General features: G+C 36.8%; 1 protein-coding gene across 15 annotated transcripts in view; it reads right to left on the bottom strand.

Annotated features, from left to right (window-relative positions):
• LOC139987186 (uncharacterized) overlaps positions 1–11,511 on the bottom strand; it is a 74,457-nt gene extending 62,946 nt beyond the window's left edge. For 2 of the 15 annotated variants that reach the window (XR_011799800.1, XM_072003151.1), the window contains exons 1-3: positions 7,765–11,497; positions 4,022–4,575; positions 2,593–2,772 (exon numbers count right to left, since the gene is read on the bottom strand). Coding sequence is in view for 14 of the 15 variants with exons in the window: in XM_072003151.1 (XP_071859252.1) it covers positions 2,593–2,772; positions 4,022–4,575; positions 7,765–8,071 (1,041 nt within the window). In the remaining variant the exon portion in view is untranslated. Of the gene's footprint in view, positions 1–745; positions 1,835–2,592; positions 2,773–4,021; positions 4,576–4,651; positions 5,194–5,214; positions 5,334–7,764 lie in introns of those variants that run through there. The other 13 variants (XM_072003156.1, XM_072003154.1, XM_072003153.1 and 10 more) reach the window with 11 other exon arrangements.
• Between the last annotated feature and the right edge of the window lie 232 nt (positions 11,512–11,743).

An 11,743-nucleotide genomic window follows, 5' to 3' on the forward strand; every position in this document is an offset into this window, starting at 1 on the left:
ATTACGTCGTTTTTTATTTAGTATTTGCATAATTAATAATAATAAGTATGGGAGGGAGGGTGAAGAAAATATAATTTGTCGATTTCATGAAAGACAATTCATTGAAATCTTAAATGCATGCTTATTCATACATTTCATAGAAAAAGTCAGCATTCTCTATAACAAAAATATTGAATTTGCACATTTATTTACATTTCACGCGAGAGATATTCATCACAAAGATACGCATGCTTTGGCAATTCGTCTCTTTCTAACAACACTTCAATGTTAATAACACACACTGGCAGTGTAAATGTTATTACATAAAAATATAAAATCCGCAAATATACAGATATAAATTTTAACATATAACTCGTGAAAGTGTAAATATTTTTTCACGTCAAAGATATCATTAGATACGTAAACATATTTTTCGCTTAGACATCTACGTATTCATTTTATAAACTTGAACAACGGTTGCATTTTAACGTAATATTAAAAACAAATATTTAAACTATTTATAATTTTCATAAAATATTTCATCATATAATATCTGCTAAGATACATAAAATTTTAAAAAAGGATTTTACTTGAATCAAACAATTTTATGATTAATTAACCATGAAATGATAACAGCCTTAATTATACAAATATAAAATATTTAAAAATGTCATAATAAGAGCTAAAATTCTTAAAAAGATCTTGTAAAGGAGATAGAAGATCTTGTAAAAATGTCAGTTTTAATTCTATATTGAAACTGTATATATATTGAAAGAAGACAAGCTTCGTAATTTATGTTCACTTACCCAAAATTGCATAGACAGTTTAATGATTTATTAAAACTGAGTATAATATAAGGAAGGATATATATCCTTTTGAATTGCTTTCAAAATATGTATTATGGCATGAACATGTTTTTAAGAGAAAATAAATAACACAATTAAATTTTATCAAAATGTAGTATGGATGGTAAAGTTTGTACAGCCTTAAATAATTACAGACATATATGAAGATATAGGCCTTACAATAATAGGAAGTAAAAAAATGTTTACAAGGCTTCTTATAGCATTCATCGAACCTTCTTTTGCATGACCAAAATATTTTGTTAATGATTAAAATTAGATCGAATCTTAATTGAGCAAAATTAATCAGAAATCAGCTGTTATTAAGATACAATTATAATGAAAAATCAACAAGTTTCCATGATGTAAGAATAACTTTCTTTTGCTTTGCTCTCTTTAGCTACACACAAATTATGAGCCTTGCACTTATCATGATGATTGACAATCTCGAGTCTAAAATTACCATTCCCAGCAGCAAATGAAGTACGTATTTCGGGAATTGAATCACTCCATTTTCTACAATATTTACAAAACATAAGATTCGTTCTTTCGTCATATTCAAGCCAAGAGTACATATCTAACCATCCAATTTTGAATCTACCAGCCTTTCTACTTTGAGTAATAGAACGTTGTGAAATATTACATAAACTTGATTGAGTTATTGACATGCTTGGCTGTGGATTTACAATTATTGATCTATTTACATCATTATTACTGTGAAACTTTTTACCACTGGCATTACTTTCGGGAAGTGAACCAAATAAAGAATTGAATTCTATGTTATTACTCTTGTGAGAATTAGACTTTAAAGATATAGATTGATTCTGTGAAGCTTTGTAAGGATTATTAAATGCAGTCCCTGACATATTGATAGACATAGAACCTCCAGCCATGATAGTGCTTTCGCGAGAAACTTGTATCACAGCAGGATCTTGTTGATTTTGGGTCATGTTCTGTACATCCATAGTTTCGTCACTCTTCCCATCTCTTTGAACCTCCCACTCCACACTAGTCTGTCAACAGAGAAGGAAAGGATATGTGTTTAATCAACACATTTTTGATTTTGTCTTTTAGCATATAAGAAGCCAATTTCGTATCTCTATTTAGATATCCCTTCCTTCCCATGTTTGTTTGGACTGAGTAGTTGTAGGAAAATAGTAAAAAATCATTGATTACAGGAACAGTAACGAAACTTCACATTTTTTGTACAATCTACTCGATATATTGTATAATTTCACGAATAGCTTACAAGCTATGCATGTGTGTGTTAAAATTTTTTTTAAATACAATTTGGTTACACAATACAACAATACAACAATAAAATAGAATAAAGTAACATTCTGAAATAAAAGCAATACGTAATATAAAAGATTAATTCCATTATGATGCATGAAATATCAAAATTTACACTACATTAAAGCAACTTTTAACTATAAATATGAAAAAAAAAAACAATAATTGATTTGTTATATATATTTAATATTATAAATGATCATAGCAACTTTTATTAAAATTATACAGACGAATTTAAATATTCTATTGAATAGTTAAAAGTTATTTATTTTTTGAATTAATAAATAATCTAATATAATACAGCAATCATAGAAAAAGAAATGTTACAAATTACTATATGAATTTCATATTACAGGAAGCATATAACTACATATTGTCAACTATTTACATGCTATCAATTACACTACATGCATGTTGTAACTCTTTCTCATAAATATTTAAAACATACTAACATAAAAAAAAACTGAAGGGTACTTACTGGGAGGGAAATGTTGTCATGGAAGTCTGGCAGATGATGATCTAACTCTTGCTTGATCGAAGGTTGTGGCTGTGATGCAGGAGACATAGGTCGACCACCATCTTCCATATCACCTCCCATGGCATTATTTAACTTTGGAATCACGGGAGGGCTTGATTTGTAACTACATTGTGACGATGCCTGAAAAATAATAAATTACAAAATTATGCGCTTTAGAAGCATTACAAATAAAATTATTTATAATTGTTATAATAATATTTGTATCTAGCATATTTAAATTTACAATATAAAGGAAACTTCTTCTTTATGATAAAAAAAAAAAGATTCTTTTGATTGACTAAAATTTTGAATTATTTTCTTTATTGTACATTATTTGGAAAATTTCTATCAAAATTAAAATATGCAGAACAGTTACTTAAAGAGAGGAGTTATCCAAAACATCATTAATTCTAAAGGATTAGTCTGTGACAGAAATGATATTTTAAGATCAGCATTTGCTATATACCCCAAGGTTACAAGTACAGATATTTGGAAAGCTGTCCAATCATATAGATATATAATTTAATGATAATAAAGTGCGATCATTATCTTCGAATTTTAGGCGCTACCTGTAAGGAAATTTTGAGCATACACACGTGACTACACGTGTATACGTGTTCGCATGCATGCACAACGCACGCGCGCAACTTCGCGGGAGCATATGTTTTGAAAACGATTTATTTAAAAGCGATAAATTTACATGAAACCAATACTGCAACATAAACTTGCATATAATATGAAAAATGCGACAATTAAATAATAAAATAAACGTACAATAAAGAAAACAAAACATATTTTATGTACTCCATTTTCAAAAATACATAATATATATCATTATTTCACCACTATTAAAATTTCTGTTTACTTTGTTTTATACTGAGACATAATTTTCTTCTCGTTTTATCATAATTTATTTCTCAAGCATTGTAAATAGGATACAGATTATCTAGAAATGGAATAGCTAGTACTTACAGTTATCGGAGTACATAAAAATCTTAAAACTGATACAAATTAAAAGAAAGTGACCTACTTCATAATTCTTATTATATTTACAGAAAAATATTGACAAATTTTGTACATATATTTTGAATACATATTATAAAGAAATATGGAAGAATTAGAAAAGAATTTAAAATTTCTTATAAAGAAATATTTTTGGCATAAGAATGAAATATTCTATTTCACTATTTTTATTCTATTACACTGTTGTTGCAGACATTTTATTAAATAACTGCTTATTATGAACTTGAAAATGAAAACAATAATAACAGAAATTATGACAGAGGAAAAATATATGATATCTGAATTATTTAAGAGTAAAAACATAACTCTCATGATACTTACATGCATAAACTAATAACATTGATATAGAATATTTAAAATTACGTACCTGAGAATCTGACATGAACCGTTCACTGGGTGGACCACTAAGGGAAACATCATAGCTGCCCGAGGCCTTTCGTTTCCTCTTTTCAGGAAGAGGCTGAAGGTTAGGCGATTCAGTATGCCTAACACCAGATTGTGTTTCTGGTTCTGGAGATGGACTTTTCTCTTCTGCCTTGTTATTTACACTATTATCAGTGAGGCCTCTAATCTGTAATGCCTCAGCTGTTTTAAGGAACATCGGTAGCAGATGCTGACTAACGTTAACTTCTCCCTTATACATAAAGTGCAGCAATGCCTTCATTTCCGTTTCATTGACATCCTTCAGGAATATAATTGGATGGGGATGGGTATTCTGGAGGAAAATGCTCTCAAAATATGGACTGCATGCAGAGAGTATCGTCTGGTGTGCCTTGAATGTCTCTCCAACACATGCCAGGGTAACATCGCAGAGTGCCTCTCTGGCAAGCAAGGAGCTGAGAACGTCTGTGAGGTTGGCTGGATGATTGTTCCACCGTAGGCAATACTGTTGGTCCATCTTGTCTATCTCCAATCCCAACCCTACAACCAAACTAGCTGCCCTGAACTGTCCACACTAGAGACTTTGATCACCCTGACTACAGAATGACTCCCTAACCCTTAAAACGTTAACTCACACGCCTTCTTCACGCACACTCTCCTATATCGGCCTGACGATATCTCCTCAGAGATTATATCGCAACTCTAGACCCACACAACTTCCTCCGTGCTTCTGCAAATGTGCCACATTGCAGTATAACTGTAAAACCCTTCAGGGTTCACGCGTCGCTACTATACGTACCAAAAACATTTTTTCGCATAACCTCAGTAACCGAAAAATAACAGCGTTCGCGATTTCACTTCGAAAAATGTAGCGCGAATTAAAAGAAGGTTAGAGTATTAATTGCGACGCAGTATGTGTCACCCACGGATATGATAATATCCTATATTCGAAGATAATGTTTTCGGCAATGTCAATATTCGCGAGGCTTGGGCGCCATTGTCGGCCGTACTCGTCTAGCCACGAGCCTTCTCGCGAAAACTCGATTTGTTGATGCTCGATTTCTAACCATTCAAACACGCTTCACACGCGGCTTTATTTACCTAAACCCAGCGCCAGCTAACTAACGCATCGTATACACTAACGACCCGAGTTTGTTTATCGTCCCGATGATTACTCACCTTTCGCAAACTTTTTGCCATTACAACGCCACCCGACCCTTAACGTCCACTACCATACCAATCTGCCAATGCCTACGGCCTTATTTTTAAAATACTTTTGACCTTCGTGCATCTGCCGGGGGGAATGGCGCGAAGGGCGCTCAAATTCAAACGTTGCTAGTCACGCAATACGACTTCTCTCGACAATTTCGGTTTAATTGAACGTTTGTTTCACTTTATATTTACGTACTTTTGTATCGATATTTCCAATAATGCTAATTTCAGCCTAAGATGCAACGACAAACTAAGAAAAATATTATCTGTTTTTCGAAAAATAGAAAACAATGACTTATATTAAAATATCGTTATGCAAAAGTTTATTTTTCCGTTTTCAACATTCGTATACAATACGATATAATAATAATAATAAGATTATAAAGCCAAAATGGAAATAACACGCGATGCATAATTTACCCAAATAAAATTACCGTCGAAATGTATAAATTATAGATACGTTAAATACGATAAATTATAAACGTTAAAAGTTAAAAAAAGTCCCTACAAACAAATTCCCAATTCAACTACTTTTACTAAATGAATATCAAGATAAACATATTTATCTTATTGACAGTTTGAAGCCCCTTATTTTAATAGAAATTATGCTTTGTTCAATGGACACTTTTCTCTTGTTAACAAAGTTCCTATCATAGTACTATCAAAAATATAAATGATTTCAATCGTCATATATAGCGTGAAAGTTTAAGAGCTTAAAATGTTTCCATAATAATCGGAATAAACGAAACAAATCCTATTCATTCTACAAAGTTAATCATATGATTGAAAACAATTATCATAGTAAAAATTAATTTCTCTTTCTTTCTCTTCTTTTTTTACTTTTTATAAAGCATTTTTTACAAATACGTTTAGATACATCGTGTGATACTTTTGAAAGTGTTACACGGAAATTCGGCTTCCCGTGAAACGTGACAAACGTATACCCTGTTACGATATTGTAATGCACGTAATGCATGTAAAATTCATAGATCCTTGAACCAGATGCTATAAAAAGAAAACCTTAAAATCCGTTTCATTCTTGAACAAATCCCACCCTCCTTAAAAATCGAAATCTAATCTAAAGATTTGTTTGCACAGTTATTATCGCGTAACTACTTCCGCGAATAGAATACGATTGATGAACACGAAAATGTTGCTACATCTTTTTCATAAGCCCGCCTTTTTTTTCTGCTGGTCCATTAGTTAAACGGACGTATTTGCGCTACGTTATACGAGAGGGGATTACATTTCACGGAAAATCACGCAAATGTAAAGGAGTCGATCGACTTCATTTGACTCCACTAAACGGTAATTCGCGCAAATCGTAAGCTTTCTGATATTAATTTCGGCCGTCCGCGAGCCAAATGATAATCGCGTTAATCATTCGAAATCAATAGGTAGCGGGAAAATTGGAAAATCTCCTTAATCGGTTTTCGAATATGGATTTATAAGCTTTGCCCGACCATTAACAGATTTAATCCGCACTTTGATTGGCACTGCGCAAAATTACTATTCGTCTGCTTGTCCCCAACGAAGATACGGCCGTGTTGGCAAATAGGAATTCAGTGTATTAAGCGGATAACACAGTGAGTATAATTGAATTTATCTCGGGCTCGTGTGTTTCTGAGGATTTTAAACGATCGGCCTGGCAATGAAGACAATAGATGCTGCTGTTAGGGCCGCAATATTTTTACTGATTCACCGACTGAAAACATTTTAAACCGATAACTTCGTTTAAAGAAAGCTTCGCGTTTTGCTTCGTGGTGTACTTTCGCTTCGCGGCTAGGCGTTATCGTAAATTATAAAAGACGTCTCGTTTAGGAGAGACCCGTAAATAAGCGAAAGGAAGAATATTATTAACCGTATCAGGACGTATAGTGAATTCGAAAGTATTGCGCGGAAGGGAGAAATTTTAAATGATTCGCTGCTCGAATCTACTTCTTGTTCCGTCTCGCGTACTCGCAGAAAATTTCTCACGATATATGTATCTTCTTTTTTTCAACTTTTCCTTCTCTTTGCCCTCGTTCGGGTGACTATGGCAGATAATAATCGTATCCGGTGGTATCAAGTCGGATTTACTCGTTTCATCGATGAATAAGTACTGGAAAGGCTGCAGTAGTTAGCTATTAGCGCGTTTACACGGACTTTTTTAATCGCGCCGGAGCCGATTTTATCGCATCGAAGAACGCAAACCTATTGCTAACAAAGAGTCTGCTCGTTTACTAGACATTAACAACATCATCCTGGGTCAACTAAATGGTTACGCAATTAATTGTGCGAACCGGTTCCTAGAGCGAGTTGCCTATAGATACCGTTCGAGAAAAGAATCTGCTTCTAAAATAATATATATATATACATATGTTTCATATGTAAATATGACATGTCTACATGAAAAAGTTAAAAGAAACAAGAATATTCAACATTGAATCATGTGTATGCATATGTGTGAAAGAGCAAAGATCGGCGATATTAAAGAACAGACACACAGAGAGAAAAATAGTAAAGCAAGGAACGGACCTGTAGATCCTCCTACAGCTGGGATATCGGCGAGCATCACCGTTATCTGCATAATTATCTCGCGATGGCCTTGATTGTTCCACGAGGAAAACAAGTGGAAGCAGGTATATTGTGACGTATTGTAGCTGGATACGTCGCTGTTTTTCGCCCTAGCGCGTTGAGAAGTCGCGCGGCAAAAAAAAAAGAAAAAAAAGACATATTTCTGTCTTCCGTGCGGCTGGCAGATCTTCAGGGACGATCTTCGCGCGGTGCATACCGGAAATGCAGCGGTGCCACGCGGCCTGCGCGATCTTCTCGCGCTGCGCATGTTCGCGCGTTAACTGCGCGCGCGCCGATTCCTCGTAAATTACCCAACACAGACTATTAACTCGGCATTTCGCGATAAAACTTCTAATTATCTTTTCTTCTCTTTGTCGCGATGAATAATTAATGGATCGACACATGTACGTGCACGATCGTTCTTCAAGTATCTTCGATTTTTGTTCGGTACTTGGTCCGATTGTTCGGACTAAAATTCGCAAAGAGTGTCGTATACGATGGTATACATAATTCACGCTCGAACAAAACGCAACGGATTCATGATGGTGCAGTAAAGTTTAATGCAGTAGTAAGAAAGTTCGCATAAAATACGCTGTCCCGATAAAAGACGCACGCTGCTGCGCTCGGTCGTACGTTTTCTTAGCGACAATGCGGCGGTGTAGCTTAGAAGGAGAAGAAATAGCACTCTTTAAACGTGCAATTTTGAAAAGATCGAGACGTTTTGCTGCGGAAACTTCGGGGCCTATATTAAACGTTCTTACGCGCTGCACAAATATTGCCGCTAGTACAAGACAATTGAAAGTCGTGGTTATACCGCGAATTAATTTTCTTCTCTGTCTCTCTCTCTTTCTCTTTCTCTCTCTCTCTCTCTTTCTTGTGCAATACATACTCCTTCGATCTTCTGCGATCGAAGGATTCGATCGATATCGATGCGTCATCTTGGACGACGTCACGATATGTTCGAGAGACACGAGAATTTGCTTTCTGTTGCCTCCCGTTGTCTTTTCCAAAAGGGTAGAGTGTAAACACGTTGTTTGGCGTTGATTATGCTCGAACTTTCGATCAGTTCGTTTTAATAGGAGCATCGTCTGCTGCATAAAGCTGTAGAAAATGAACGATAACTATTCATCGGTTTATGAAACGCGAAATATGTTCATGATACTTATTTTTCTTTACTTTTTCTCTCTTTTTGTTTTTTGTTAATTCTATTTTTATCCTATTTGTCTCTTAATCAACGCGTAGGTAACTCGATGCACGGAAAAACTACATGCGCGCATGATAAAATATGGTTCGCTTCTCGCCGCTCATCGCGACGGATTAAAAATTAATCTTGATATACCGTTACTGTAATATTTGTCCACCGAAGTGCACGATGTAAGGAGGGCATTCTGTATTTGCATAAGGAAAGAACGTTACCGGAGAAACATTGCGCAAATAATCCCGAGAAAATTCTAACGTAGCTACGTACGGCTCGTCTCTTTTATTTCGAATCTTAGTGCACAAAATTCTTCGCTCGGTTTTTTATTTCTCTCAAATGCTATTTTTCGATTGTGAAACGACCAGTATATTTCTAGGAAATTTGCATGACAAACTTTTGTAAAAACACGTGTCCGTAGAACGTCGCTTTTAAATTATATCTTAGGGAATGTTTCGTTTGTACGGGCCGAAGAACGTTTCCGATTCAGAAATATCATTTCACGTATTTCGAATTGTGATTCGAGGAAGAAATGAGTTTCTTTATTCCCTCTCTCTCTTTTCCTTTCTATCGCTCTCTCCTATGAGAAATTGCGAAATTTAATATTTATTACCTTACGCAACTAGGTGAATTGCAATTTTATATGTAAGCTACATAATGAGTAATAGCATAGTTGCGTATTTATTCGTCGCGCACTTCGGCTAATTACAAACCTTAAATTGAAGCACCTAGAAACTGAGAAACAACGTTTCCTCGTTTCAGTTGAAATGTAATTTTTCCGACATGAAATACGATAGGTGCTATATTGCTAATTTTATGATCTATCTTACGTACAATTTTGGATTTCCTTTATTTGCTTTATTATAAAGCTACGTATTTAAAAAAAATAGATTTTTTATCATTTTATTGAGCAAAAGTCAGTCTTGGCGCGTTTTAACTTTCATATTCGTTTCGCTTATTGAAATTTCATCGCTCGTAAATTTTCCTTCTTCTCATCTACAGCTTGAAGGAACATCTTTCGCCTGGTTTTACTGTTCGCGAAACAATGGAAACGATACGATGGTCACGAAATAGGCCACGCACGCGTTCATTGGCGAATATATTTTCGAGAATCGACAATCGCGTTACCGCGTATTTTTGTCCGCGCTGAGCGAGTTTATGTTTCAATCGGACGGTAAACCAATAAATACAGTCTAGTTTACTGAGCATATTATCGAAATCCGCTAAACTATACAGTTTTCCGACCAGTTACGGAATTTAACAAGGGATTCTGATCCTTCGATTTCGATACATGCCGCATATTTTCTACGTTGAACGGTGCAACCATTTCCCTTATTTTCCTATCCGATTATCGAATCGCGTAAAAATAGAAAACGAACTGTCAAAACAGCGGATCAACGAACGAGCGAGGCTCGCACGTCGATAAAAAGTGGCCAAACAAATGCGTTTAAACGGTCGTGCGACAAGAAATATGAACGTCGTATTTGATCGGCGGTAGTTGAACGTTTTTGCCTCGACGTGGGTTGCGTCTTAGTCTTTCGAAGGGAGATTGACAAAGTGAGAGAGAGAGGAACACGCGACGCATGCCTCTAGATCTCGCGATCGATGGGTCCGGTTCTGGTAGGTTGTTTGCGGGCCACGGAATAGGCGCGAATCCGCAGCTGGCCTCCCCTCTAAGCGAACCACCGCGTGCAGCCAGAGGAAAGCCGAGCGCGCAAATTGAACGTACTCTCTCGATAGAGCTAACGACGCGAGGGTGTCGCGCGAAGGAAAATCTGAAAATCGACGCGCCGATACCGTGAAGGCGGATTAGGCGCATCGTTACCTGGTTTACTGAAATTCGTGAACATGAAATCCTGTCGACCTGGCGTGTAGCCGCACCATGCAGATTCAGAGGAAGGATCCCTTTTGATCCTCCTACGTGAAGATCTTCCGCGACGATCTTACGGGGACAATCCTTGCTGGTGATGAACGAAGACGATCCTCTTCACATTCACGGGAGGAACGATCGGCAGGCAGCTTCTTTTGCGTTTCACGATGGAACTGCGATCTCTGCCTTCTTCATGGACAGTACATTCGCGCACACGATAGTTACCAACGGAAAGAACGCACTCGTAATAATCGTTCGACACCGAGTAGATATTGTACGGTATCTTCAACTCATGAAACGTTCGTCATTCATGATCGCAAACGCGTCAAATCGAACGAACGAAGAAGCAAGGCAGGAAAGGAAGTTTCGATATGTAAAAACGAGAAACACAGACGGCGTAATCAGAGAGAGTGGTGTTAATAACGACCGTCGGTGATTACTTTTTCTCGTTGAATCGACGATCGACGGCAAGATCGAAACAAAATATTCTCGCGTAGCACGATTATCTCGCGACGCGACGTCGAAGACGTACAAATGCGGACGAAACTCCGAGAGGGAGAAACAACAAAGTAGCGTGTGTACCAAGTTGGCCGCGAAGCGCGACTGAGGCCAGGGGTGGCGCCGAGAGAGAGAGAGGGTGGCGTGGATGCAGGTCGACGTGTACGCTGCACGGACACATCCCCCCTAATGAATGCACCAGGCATGTGCGAGGGATTTTATGTTCGCCGCCGCCGCCGCCGCCGCCGCCACTACCGCCGCCACCTCTCTCTCCCCTTCAGCCTTCGCCACCAACCGAGAATCGGCCGCCACCCCCGTCGCCCAACCTCCGCCAGAGCTCACTCGTCCCCGCTAACCTCCTACCCCGAGTCAACCCC

Source organism: Bombus fervidus, chromosome 5 (assembly GCF_041682495.2).
Source record: "Bombus fervidus isolate BK054 chromosome 5, iyBomFerv1, whole genome shotgun sequence".
NCBI lineage: Eukaryota > Metazoa > Arthropoda > Insecta > Hymenoptera > Apidae > Bombus > Bombus fervidus.